Source organism: Mobula hypostoma, chromosome 17, assembly GCF_963921235.1.
Source record: "Mobula hypostoma chromosome 17, sMobHyp1.1, whole genome shotgun sequence".
Classification (NCBI taxonomy): domain Eukaryota; kingdom Metazoa; phylum Chordata; class Chondrichthyes; order Myliobatiformes; family Myliobatidae; genus Mobula; species Mobula hypostoma.
This window is the reverse complement of record NC_086113.1, coordinates 52507526-52521125: the sequence shown is the minus strand read 5'-3', so window position 1 is coordinate 52521125 and position 13600 is coordinate 52507526. Positions and strand designations below refer to the sequence as shown.

The 13600-nt window shown below is 39.2% G+C and overlaps 1 protein-coding gene across 2 annotated transcripts in view; it reads right to left on the bottom strand.

The window, feature by feature from the left end:
• nup153 (nucleoporin 153) overlaps positions 1-13600 on the bottom strand; it is a 76101-nt gene that overhangs the window by 59805 nt on the left and 2696 nt on the right. Inside the window, exons 1-5 of one of the 2 annotated variants that reach the window (XM_063069899.1) lie at positions 8717-8842; positions 4451-4524; positions 3906-4157; positions 1642-1781; positions 1414-1542 (exon numbers count right to left, since the gene is read on the bottom strand). In XM_063069899.1, coding sequence (XP_062925969.1) covers positions 1414-1542; positions 1642-1781; positions 3906-4119 — 483 coding nt within the window. In that variant the 5' untranslated portion in view covers positions 4120-4157; positions 4451-4524; positions 8717-8842. Of the gene's footprint in view, positions 1-1413; positions 1543-1641; positions 1782-3905; positions 4158-4450; positions 4525-8716; positions 8922-13600 lie in introns of those variants that run through there. The other variant, XM_063069898.1, reaches the window with a different exon arrangement.

Genomic DNA, 13600 nt, shown 5'->3' with positions numbered 1-13600 from the left:
ATGTCATGGTACTATTCTTTATCCAAAGTAGAATCAGTGAACTAATAGTGAGATGACTCTCACTCTTTCCACGTGAAGTCAATGGAAATCAAATGCATGAAGGTTTCATGCCTCTCAGTGCCCACATAATCACAAGAAGTTTGGTTTTATTGGTATAGGCATGAGTAGGAACTTAAGAGATCCAATAGGCAATGCATCAGATTCAGATTGTTTCACTATCCTGTACATCACATCTAACCATCTCTGATGGATTAGGCAGGAAATTGGATTTGAGATACAGAATCCAAGCCAATCAGCCCCTAAGGCCTTCATACTGTTCAAAAAGATCCTCTAATCTTCTTTGTGTTGTTGCTTTGAGGCTTATCTTCTATCTTGGCTTCATTAAGATAAGATCTTCTATCTTAGCTTCACTTTCTTGCAATAACCCTAAATACCCTGTCCAAAAGTCTTAATGATCCAGTTTTGAATATACTGAGAAAATGATGTTCATCCTCTTCTGAGTCTTATAACATTCAAAACACTTGTTGGTTAATAATGATTTTGTACACACATCCTTCCAGCTGCCAAATGACTGCTGAAAATGTCTCAGTACCAAAATGCTCTCTACGAACTATGCTGAAAGCAAAAAGGTTCTGAGCCACGATGGTACTGAGCTGACTGGCAATGAACAGATGTACTGATCACTAAAGGCACAAAATTGAATCTGTCAGATTGCTTCATCACAGATTGACTAGGCAAATGCTGAGAGGCATATTATACCCAATGCCATACAAATCAGAAGAAAATGGAAAAGCTGTGTAGCAATTTACTTAGCATGGTTACAAAATAACAACTGCTGCCTTTTCTCTAATTTGCTCGACAAAGAAAGCAGATTTAAAACATTAGGCAAACAATTAAGTGCTTACGAATTCAGGGTTATGTTTTAATATCTACATTTATATTTAGAATAGTACAAGTCATATTACCCCAGTTATTCTGCTTTATTGTCTGAGGCAAAATCAATAGAAGAATTGAATTCCATGCACCTACTATTTGGGCTTTCAGGTTGGCTGCAATAAAATGCCAGATTGAGAATTCATGCTGAAAAAGTCATGGTCATAACAAAAAAAAGTAAACAAAAAGCACATTTGAATTCACTTAGCTCAAACAGGATACAAAAGGGTAAGTACAGTCCTAACCAGACTCCAGATCTATGGCATTCTAAAAAAAATTGTTCAAGGAACAGAGTTTACAGCACTGATTTCATCTACATGAACCGGTGACTTCAGACAAAGAAATAAAGCAAAATCAAAATCACTATGAAACCTTTCAGATTATACTCTTAAAATTCAAAGAATTCTCGCCTTTGCAAAGCATACTTTGAAAATGCAAAATTATATCAGCAGTACAAACATAAAATCGAATTATCATTACCTGATATGGTGTACTTCGCGTTTGAGAAGTTCTTCCTGCTGCAGCAGCCCCACCATATGTAGTCTTGCCAGGGTAGAAAGTGGAATCCCCAAGCTGGCTTGAGTTCAGCAATGATGTACTAATAAAAGACTGCAAAAGACAGGACCATTTTGAATTTTAATTTATATAGTGTGTGTGCACATGCGTGTATTAGACAAAATAAATTTTATCTCATATCGTTACACTTACTGGAGATGAACTTCCGAAGGCCGTGAGATTAAAAGATGGCTTCTTCAAGCTTGAGGCGGCTTGCTGAGGAACTGACTGAAAGCGGTCCCCCTCTGGAGACCACAAAGGTGGCAAAGAAGCATTCCTTGAAGTTACTGCATCTGCATTATTAAAGCAACAAACACTTTTTAGTAAACCCTTGATAATGCTGACCACTGTTTGAAGTAAAGCTCAACATTATTTATTAGTGCATATCACTTCAGATATTTCTCACAAACATCAGTTTAGCTTTGTCAATATGGACAATGAACCATGCCGAAGAGGAACGTGCCAAAGTCAATTCTAGTCTGCGCTAGTTCAGAAGGAGTAGATGCTACAATTGATATCACCTCCTCTCGAAGAGGAAAATAAAGCTATAAAATCATAAAAGAACAGGTTAACCTGAAACAAAAATATTATGAATAGGATTCAATTATGCAAGTCTATGCATTGTCAATATAACCCTACAAGTGTTTCTGCAGGGCAGCAATGCAGACATGCTGCTTAACAAAGACCTAAGTACTTATCAATTCAGATAAGTACTAAAGGCTTAGCATGCTCTTTGAGATATTTGAACTTTCAATGGAGTTCTATAGTTCGTATTTTTAAAGAAAACCATAATTAGACATTTTTAAAAAACTATACTATGATCTAAACGTAACTTGCTCAACATTAGCATACATCTTTGCTCACAAGCCAAGAGGAATACAGCAACATTACTAGAGTTTTTTTTTGCAAAGCCTCCTTAAATCCAATCTTCACAATTCCACCAGATCTGGCAGCAAAGTACAACTAATAGCATGAAAGAAAGGAAAACAAAGCGAAGGCATGTTTTACAGAATGTGAAAATGAATTAAACAACTGAAACACAGAATTTATGTTTTGCGTAGCTGGCCTTCCGATGCAAGTCGTTGTCTCTAAACTTAATAGATGTTGTGTTACATAGAAACACAGAAAAACCTACAGCACAATACAGGCCCTTCGGCCCGCAAAGCTGTGCCGAACATGTCCCTACCTTAGAACTACCTAGGCTTACCCATAGCCCTCTATTTTCCTAAGCTCCATGTAACCATCCAGGAATCTCTTAAAAGACCCTATCGTTTCCGCCTCCACCACTGCCACCAGCAGCCCATTCCACGCACTCATCACTCTCTGCGTAAAAAACTTACCCCTGACATCTCCTTAAAACTATGCCCTCACGTGCTAGCCATTTCAGCCCTGGGAAAAAGCCTCTGACTATCCAAATGATCAATGCCTCTCATTATCTTGTACACCTCTATCAGGTCACCTCTCATCCTCTATCGCTCCTATTAGAAAAGGCCGAGTTCACGCAACCTATTAACATAAGGAATGCTCCCCAATCCAGGCAACATCCTTGTAAATCTCCTCTGCACCCCTTCTATGGTTTCCACGTTCTTCCTCTAGTGAGGCAACCAGAATGGAGCACAGTACTCCAAGTGAGGTCTGACCACAGTCCTATATAGCTGCAACATTACCTCTCGGCTCTTAAACTCAATTCCACGATTGATGAAGGCCAATGCACCGTATGCCTTCTTAACCACAGAGTCAACCTGTGCAGCAGCTTTAAGTATCCTATGGACTCGGACCCCAAGATCCCTCTGATCCTCCACACTGCCAAGAGTCTTACCATTAATACTACATTCTGCCATCATATTTGACCTACCAAAATGAACCACCTCACACTTGGGTTGAACTCCATCTGCCACTTCTACTCCATCTGCCACTTCTCAGCCCAGTTTTGCATCGAATCAATGCCACGTTGTAACTTTCGACAGCCCTCCACACTATCCACAGCACCCCCAACCTTTCTGTCATCAGCAAATTAACTAACTCATCTCTCCACTATCTCATCCAGGTCATTTATAAAAATCACAAACAGTAGAGGTCCCAGAACAGATCCCTAAGGCACACCACTTGTCACTGGCCTCCATGCAGAATACCTGCTGAATATTTTGATAATTGGTTTACTATTATCACATGTGCCAAGGTAGAGTGAAAAACTTCATTTGAATACAGAGCATTTCATCACATCAGTACATCAAGGTAGCACACACGAAAAAAAGAATGCAGAATATAGTATTACAGTACGGAATATATACAGAATTTTCTAGAATTCTTTGGTTTTACTTAATTATAAATCACTTAAGTACAGTCCTATGAAAATCTAAATGCTTCCCAACTATACAATGATTTTTCATTGGCAAATTTTTTGAAGAATCCTTTACCTTTATCAGAGGCTCTAGATGAGAAACCACTTGTTGTGGAGATGTTATCATCTTCATGCAAGGAACCAGAATCTTTGATTTCCTTCACCAGTGAGAATCCTGAATTGCCGATAGGAAACGAAGAGGATGTGGATGGTTGACAATCATGTGCTGGCGTATCTACTACAGCACAATTGAAGTGTGTACGATTAAGAGCTGGACGTAGTAGTACCATGTCTGAGAAGTTCAAAGCAGCTTTGCTTTGTGTGTTCACTGGAAAGCATGAGAAACAAAATGCAGGTAATTTACCCAAGGAAGTTAGCACATAATCACACACACAAATGCAACATGATCTTGTTCATTCTTCCACCCATCCCACCAATGATGAATTATTAATCTAAGAGAATCAGAGTTCAAAGTTGAAACAAGTGAAAATAATAAACAGTTCAGGATGTAATGTTCTTTATGAAATTGCAGTTTTGGCTAGAGGGTAGTGTTCTAGAAACAATGAACACAGAAAATCATGATTAGATCAAGAGTACTTTAAAAAATTGCAAAATGTATACCATGGGAATTGACTTCAATTTCTTCAGGCTATGGATAAATATATGTCAGGAAGAAACCAACCGAACAGATTAATCTACAAGTATGAGAAAAAAAATAGTTCAGCACGTGCTTAGGAATGGAATTAAAAGGAAACACGGCCAAAACCTGAAAAGAATAATACAAATGGTAAACTGGACAACTCAACTGGTCAACAGCAAGTTACTTAACTATGAACACAAAAAGGAGCAAGAGCCAGCCACTTGGCCCCTCATGCCTCAATCCATCGTCTTATTTACACGTTTCTCAATTCTACATTCCCTTGTTCCCCATAAAGAAAACTATTAATAGAATAACAGATAATAGATACAATTTTCATCAGTACTTGAATGCTCACAAGACACGGTTATCGCGATGCTATTACAGCACAAGGCTTCGGAGTTCAAAGTTCAATTCTGGCGCTGCCTGTAACAAGTTTGTATGTTCTCTATCTGTGAAAACTCGAGTTTCCTCCAGGGCTCTGGTTTCCTCGCACAGGTTAGTAGGTGGGTTACTGGGTAGCAAGGCTAGTTCGCCAGAAGGACCTGTTCCGCATTGTATCTCAAAATAAGAATTAAGTAAAGAAATAGGACCTTCTGCCCATCAAGTCTATGCCTATACTAATTCCATAAGGACCACATCCTTGTTTGCCTTGCCTCCTACTTTTAAGTGTAATAAATACGATGGATAGATGAATGTCAGATGAAGTGATTTAACTGCTTGGACAGGAAAAAAAGAATCAAGAACTGCTTCGCAGTGTTGTTGAAATTAGATAGCGACATTCAACACCTTATTTTAAAACTTTCTGTTCTCTATGAACATCAATAACTTAATTACAAGCACGTAGCAAATAATGTTCAGACAACTGGAATTTATTTTGGAAATGAAAGCTGTAAGGCAGTAGAAACAGGACAGTGAAATGCAAAAAAAAAGGGTTATAACATTTTATGTAATTAAAGTGCAATGATTGAGAGGTTGTCACAGCAGACAATGGGTCAGATATCACTGGATCTAGCCAACATATATGTTCACATTTCGGCTCCCAATGATTTTTTTTGCTGTGAACATTCTGCAAGGTGAAGTTGGCTACAAGCAGCAACCAAGCCATAAACAGTGCGAGGTACATTTGCAAGAAAACCCTTTGCAATTACCTGTTTTTTCTGCATTAATTACTCATAAAATGTGGTCAGGTAATTGCAAAGAGTTCGCAAACTTTTTCTTACAACTGTAAGTTCTTGCCAAGCTGCTCCTGATGCCAAAGGCATTGTCACTACTTTCCCAAGTATCTGATGACCAGAGACATCCAGAAACATGAAAAAGAATTAAAACTAAGTTAATTAAAACATTACTAACGCACATAGGTATATTAAAAACAGTCAAATTAAAGTTAAAAAGAACTTTTTCAATTCACAGCTTTTAATGAGTATCAGTTGCCTTATTCAAAAAAAAAGAGGTTGTAATAGATGTGCTAGTCAAGAGTCTGGTTCATGGTGTATTGCCTTTCCCTCCACCCCCAAGCACAGGACATTAAAAAGAATCCCGTACCCAACAATTAGTCCGGCAACACAGCAAGAGGTTAGATGCAGCAGCATCAGGATATCTGGTGTGTCTGTAACTCTGCAGTATAATGTGCCAGCACTAAGTCCAGATCAAAATTGATTTGCAGGCTATAGCTATCTGGCATATCCCTATGGACCTGACAGCTAGTTATTAAATCAAATTAGCACAAAAAATTTGAAATGATGTGGGAAATGAGAGGAATGCTGAGTGAAGTGTATTGTGTTGATACTATATTTAAAACAGAATCTCAAGACAGTAAAAAACTAATGCATTATTGCACTTTTTATGGAAGATGTAATCTTAAATTTGTAAAAAACTCTGAACCGTGCAGGAATACTGAATAGTTTTGACCTTCATAATGTTTTAAAATACAAGGATGCCCTTTTCATAGAGAGACGAGTCAAAATTCCCCCTCCCCATCCCAAGAAAATTCTGTGCCTTTGTGGCTCTTCTCAAAGGGCAGTGAAGGCACACTCTAACTATCCTTTTAAGTAGAGAAAGCTAAATTCTTGATGAGCACGAAGTGATGAATTACCATGGTAGATGGGAATGCAGAGCTGAGGTTACCATCTTATTAACCAAAACTGTATGAAATGACAGAGCACACAAGGGCCGACTGGCATACTTCTGCTTCTCATTCATGTGCTTGGGTGCTGACTATACAAGTCATTGGAGTAATATTGGAGCTGTTATTTGAGAGAAGGAAACAGTGTTTTGATACAAGACTAAGCAAAGCAAGTATGGCTCTGAATAGGTAGAATAAGCTGTTTTCACTAACTAATTTAGTATATGGATATTTATAAATGTAAGATGATTTTTATTGGATACAACATTAGCAAGTTGTGGAAAGCAAAACAAGACAATGGTTAACGATTTGAGACAGCTAAAATACAAGCCCCATGCTACTTAACTTGCAAGTTCAAAATACATTCATTCGTTATCAAAGATTCCGGGAATGAGAGAGTTATCATATGAAGAACGTTTGTCTGCTCTTAGACTGTATTCCTTGGGGTTTCGAAGAATGAGGGGAGACCTCATAGAAACATTTCGAATGTTGAAAGGCATGGACAGAGTGGATGTGGCAAAGTTGTTTCCCATGATGGGGGAGTCTAGTACGAGAGGGCATGACTTAAGGATTGAAGGGCGCCCATTCAGAACAGAAACGCGAAGAAATTTTTTTAGCCAGAGGGTGGTGAATCTACGGAATTTATTGCCACGGGCAGCAGTAGAGACCAAGTCATTGGTGTATTTAAGGCAGAGATTGATAGGTATCTGAGTAGCCAGGGCATCAAAGGTTATGGTGAAAAGGCGGGGGAGTGGGACTAAATGGGAGAATGGATCAGTTCATGATAAAATGGCGGAGCAGACTCGATGCTCCGAATGGCCGACTTCTGTTCCTTTGTCTTATGGTCTTATGTGCATACTATAATCAACCTTGAGATTCATCTCCTTACAGACAACCAGAAAAAAACCTAATGGAACCCATTAAAAAAAGACCATCAAGTACCCAATGTGCAAAAAAAAGAACAAATTGTGCAAACAATAAAAAGTAAGCAAGTAACATTCAGAACTAAAGCTCATGAAAGTAAGTACACAGCTACGAAGCCAGCCATCACTGCAGCTGGTCCAGGAGCCCATTAGCTGCAGGCCACTGTCTCAGTTCAGCAAAGAGATGAGTAAGCCTTACAAACTAGCAAGCTGAACATCAGCATGTTCCTTGGTGGCGGACACTGGCCCTGCCACCTCAACCTTTCCAATCTGGCCCTGCACTTAAATTGGCCAAAAAATCATCTTGTTGCTTGATCTTGGGCCTGGGATCCACAGCCTAAACTCTGCCTCATCTCAGATCGGCTCCAAGTCTGCTCCAGCAATGACTAAACAGTGGCTTGTTCCTGGGCCCACCACCTTGATTCAGCCCATACACATTTCGCCACAACAATCCTGCACATTCAAGACTTCAATTCACACTGCAAAAATATCGGGTTGTATAGACGGTTCAAAAGCTCAGCTCCAAAAGGGAAGTTACAGTCTATTGATCGGAATGATCGCTGTCTAGAAAAGGAATGATTAATAAAGTAGATAGTAGATTTGTTTGCTGCCAGTAAGCCGCTGTGTTCCTGAAACTGGAATGTGAAAAAATCCTTTTCTGACAAGCACCAGAATAACTCTGCCATGCATGGTCCTAAGTCCGGCTAGCAACCCCATCCCCTAAAAACCCAGAGCTAAAGAAACCCCAATGGAAGATCCAAAGATCTTCTGTTAGAAAACGTACAAAGTTGTGTGGTAAAAGAGGAAGTGACAGGGCCAAATTACATTCTAGAGCAATCTGGTGAGCTACTGCTTGTAGCCTACGTCCCAACAGGAATGATGAGCTTAAGATGACCAGAATAAGCATAAACGTTGGACCACTGCAATTATATGTTCAAAGGAATCCAACACAGTTTACAAGCTGTAAATTCTGGAAAGCATTCTTTGCTGACAATCAGATTCAATTTTCAAGTAAGCCCAACCTAGCAGGAAGCACAATTATACACTTTTGTAGAGATTTAAGTTTTAATAAACCTATCATAACTGACTACTTTCTTGTTTTCTAAAGATATTTTTCCATTGAAAAATATATCACCTATATGCATTTTCTACATATAGCTATCTTAAACAAACACCCCCCCAGCATTTAATTATATACCTACCTGCTGTATTATCAGTTGCTGATGCTGAATTATGTCTTCTATTATCAAATGGCGGGGTCTCATTTACAAGGACTGGATCGTTTTCATGATTGTCTACTGATGTTTTTGCTTCAGCTAGTTCAACTTTGGAAGCTTGCCCAAAATACCTCTGCAGCCATCCAGGTACTATATTCTTCACAGTGTCTGTAACTCTACCAATGATGCCCTGTGGATTAATTTGATATTAAAATGTAAGAAAATGTCCATTACATTCCAAAAAATAAAATCTATGTACTCCATATATTACAATACCACCAGAAACAAGCTTTTCATACTAATGTACTAATCAAAGTATTCCTGATTTACATTAAATTTGACCTTAACCCTCTGCTTCAAGGAGAACATTTCAAATGCTATAGCCTGTCCAAATGCAAATAACATCCTCACAAAGAATCTGGAATACCATAGAATGACTAGTGTGCTCAAGGTAATAATGCACCAACACCTTCACATTAGAAGCAAATAATAAATTCTGGTCATGTCACTGATTCCCAGATCTCCACAATAATAAAGAATTCCATTAAAACTCATATATCTTGTTTAAGTGTCACAATTCCATCCAAAAGTGACACCTATTAATAATAATGAGCATCACTATTAGTCAAAATATAACACAAACCTCCAACTAGCCATAACTAACGATTTTTAAAAAAGGTTTGTTAAGGTTATGAAAGTTTAGAGTAATGTTTGCATGAGAAATTGCTACATCCAATACAAAGAATCCATAAAGGTAAAGTATCCTAGAATATACATGTCCTATGCAATTTGAATGCTTTGAATAAACCAACAAAATTATCCCCCACCCTCCCCATGCTAAAGAGAATCTCAGTCCAGCTGTTATGGCAATAGCGAGGGGAAATGTCATATTGCTAATGGATTTGAAAATTTATAAGTTTGAGACAAAATAACAGATTTTTAAAAATGGTATGACACACTTTCACAACTAACACTTTGGATTGGAGTGCCAAAGAATTGATTGCATATTAAAAAGTGTTCATTTACAAAGGAGAAATACTGTGTCACTTTTTTGACTGAAGAACATGCAATGTTAAAAGACAAAGTAAAGAAGAAAGCTTCAAAAGCAGGTGCACTATGCTGGATGTGCTATTTCCAGTTAACACAGTGATGGTTTACAAAGCTCGTTTCAAATTGTTGCTTAGCTATCTATGAAAGATCAGGATTTTTAAAAAAAACTTATTTCAGAGCTTACAGCCTTAGACAACATTCAGAATAATTCTGATCATACTCTGTAGAAAGACTGGTTTACAATATTAATCAATAATGGTCAACTATTCCTTTTAAAAAATGGTTAAGTTGGATGAAAGAGCTAAATACATAAAATATATCATTGTTTATACACATTATTTAGTTCCTTTAAAAACTTAGCCATATTACCCAAAGAACCTTCCTCACCCTAAAGATTAAAATGATAGAAAGTTGAAAAACAGCTGAGATACTCATTCAAAGCAATAAATGTTTTTCAAGAACAAAATGGCCATTTGTTATTTCCTGTTTGTGAAGTTGTTATGGTCGAACTTTAATGCTTTTCTTGCATCCTTGCAGTTAGAACTTCCTCCCATAGTACAAAGATGTACCGGTAAATGCAAATGTCTTCTACTTGGGCTAGGGTTAAATAGGTGGGTTGCAGGGTGGCGACGTTCACTTTATCAATAAATACAATAAAAATACACACTTCCTTTCACATCTTTCTCTTTTACAAAATAGCATTAATCTAAAAGATTTTGATTTCTTGTTTTTTCTGCCTTGTGCAATCCTGTGACAAAGTTTCTGTCAGTAAAAGGACATGTGTGATAGTGCAAAATGAAAGAGCAACATCAATTTCTACTGGCGTAGCGCATACAAGATGCTGAAGGATCTCAGCAAGTAAGCCAACTTCTATGGGGGGGGCGGGGGAGGGAAATAAACAGTCATTGTTTTGGATTGAGACCCTTGATCAAGACAAACAAGTAAGGGAGGAAAAGCCAGAATAAGAAAGTGGGGGAGAGGAAGGAGTAACAACCTGGCAAGTGATAGGTGAAACCAGGTGAGGAGAAGGGTGTGTTGATGGGGGTGGGGGGAAATGAAGTAAGAAGCTAGGAAAGGATAGGTGGAAGAGGTGAAAGGCTGAAGAATGAATTGAACTGGAGACTACAGTTAACCATGGAAGAAAGGGTGAGAGGGTAACAATAATGGGGAATGGAAAAAGAACAGGGGAGAAACTGAGCTTGCCTTCAGCATGGCGGCCATGGAAAGACATGTCAGAATGGGAAAGGAAAGTCAAATTCAAATGGGTAGCCACCAGGAAACCCTGCATTTTACAGCAAACAGAGCGAAGGTGCACAACAAAGCGGTCTCACAATCTGTGTTGAGTCTCACTGATGCAGAGGATGCCGCACAAGGAAGGACTGTTTAGGGCCCTGAATGGCAGTGTCAGGAGTACCAGGAAGGTGATCAGTGGGGAGGGACGAGTGGACCAAGGAGTAATACAGAAAGTAATACGGAAAGCAAAGGGTGTGGTGATGGAAAAATATACTTAGTGATAGGATCCTATTGGAGAAATTACAGAGAATCATGTGCTGGATATGGAGGTTTGTGGGATAGTAGATAAGAAGAAGAGCAGCAACCCCATCCCTGTTATGATACTGTGAAGATGGAGTGAGGCCATTGCATGGGAAATGGAGGAGATGTGGGAGAGGGGCACATCAATGGTGGTGGAAGGGATCTACCAGAGTGGCTAGGTTTGTGGATCTTGGGTAGGAGGTAGAAATGAGCAATATGGGAACTATCAATTTCTTTCAGTGATGTTACTAATGACTGATGTTTTAAAATCAAGCATTATATCAAAAACTCTCAAACAGGACAACTCTTGGTTACATCTGATAGGCTGATCTGGGTAGAATCAACAGCTTCAAACCATCTTTGTAATGAATAAAACATACTGAAGTTACCAGATTTGATTGCTGCCAGAATAGAAACCTATAAGTCTGTGGTGGCCAGTGGTATCATGTCTGCTGTTGTGTGCTGGGGCAGCAGACACCAACAGAATCAACAAACTCATTCATAAGGCCAGTGATGTTGTGGGGATGGAACTGGACTCTCTCACGGTGGTGTCTGAAAAGAGGATGCTGTCTAAGTTGCATGCCATCTTGGACAATGTCTCCCATCCACTACATAATGTACTGGGTGGGCTCAGGAGTACATTCAGCCAGAGACTCATTCCTCTGAGATGCAGCACAGAGCGTCATAGGAAGTCATTCCTGCCTGTGGCCATCAAACTTTACAACTCCTCCCTTGGAGGATCGGACACTCTGTCCAATAGGCTGGTCCTGGACTTATTTCATAACTTACTGGCATAATTTACATATTACTATTTAACTATTTATGGTTTTATTACTATTTATTTATGGTGCAACTGTAACAAAAACCCATTTCCCCCGGGATCAGTAAAGTACGACTATGACTATGATAGAGTCACATCCTACTTCTCCAAAGTCCTGGCCATTTGCTGGTTGGGTCGACCATGGAAGTTGCTTCCTACCTGTCTACATGATAAGCAAGCCACGGCATTACAACATGAACAGCAAGCAGGGCCTCCCTCTCCAGGCAGAGATCGACACAGCTTGGCACCAGCGGCATCACGGAAGTTACCAGCAGAAGATTGGGATCAGTTTTCCTTCTATTAGCTGCCGACCAAGGCTGACGAGTTCCATACGCCCAAAGCGAATGGTTTTAAGGCACCAGTGACCAGTCTTTTGCCCCTTCTCCTGTCAGTAGAAATGGTTCCGCTGGGCTTAGTAGCTAAGCCATGCGTGAAGGCCAGGAGCAGGACTTGAGTTGTCAGCGGCTATTTTAGGCGCACGCCACCGTGAGCACTAAATAGGTAGTGGGAGCTTATCCAACTATAACAACCTCAAAGTCCCAACAATTACTGTGTTAATATAATTACTGGTCATTAAATCTTCACTCATTTTTCTCTAACTCCAAATAATTAGCCATGCAAATATGCCCTTGCTCCTGCATCCTCGTAGACTCTTCCTTTCTTTCATCATTTCCCCAAATTTAAACTAAGTTTCCTGTTTTCTAGAATTCAGATTTAAAACTTGTCCTTGATGGGCCACATGAACTTTGGAAGAACCTGGGAAAAAATTACATTTTGACAGAAGAAAATTAGACAAATTTATGGAAATGAACAGCCAATAATGCAGAAAATTCCGAACATTTAAATTGTGATATGAAATTAACAAATGGAATAGACATCATGGCTTGTGGTGCAGCCTAAGACTAGAAGTTATGAAGTGATTCCTGATGAATCTTAACTTTAAAAATCTTGAAATGCAACCCCCAGCTTCTTGACAGTGTTATGCAGAAAGAAAACAAAAATCAACAAATTACATAGAATTATCAACATGAAATCCGAATTCGTTTAGGGATATCTCACAGAGACAGAAGACACCAATGAACCAAAGCCAAAGATATTAGGAACGCAAACAACAGGAATTCTGCAGATGCTGGAAATTCAAGCAACACACATAAAAGTTGCTGGTGAACGCAGCAGGCCAGGCAGCATCTCTAGGAAGAGGTGCAGTCGACATTTCAGGCCAAGACCCTTTGTCAGACGAAGGGTCTCAGCCTGAAACATCGACTGCACCTCTTCCTAGAGATGCTGCCTGCCTGCTGCGTTCACCAGCAACTTTTATGTGTGTTGCAAAGATATTAGGAACTAGCTTGATCTGAGAGAATGACTTTAAACAGTAGTTTTCTGATATATTGAGAGAAAAGAACTAAAAGGAAAGGATCTGAATAACTGTGGACATAACTATGATAGAGGTATCCAAACCACATGAT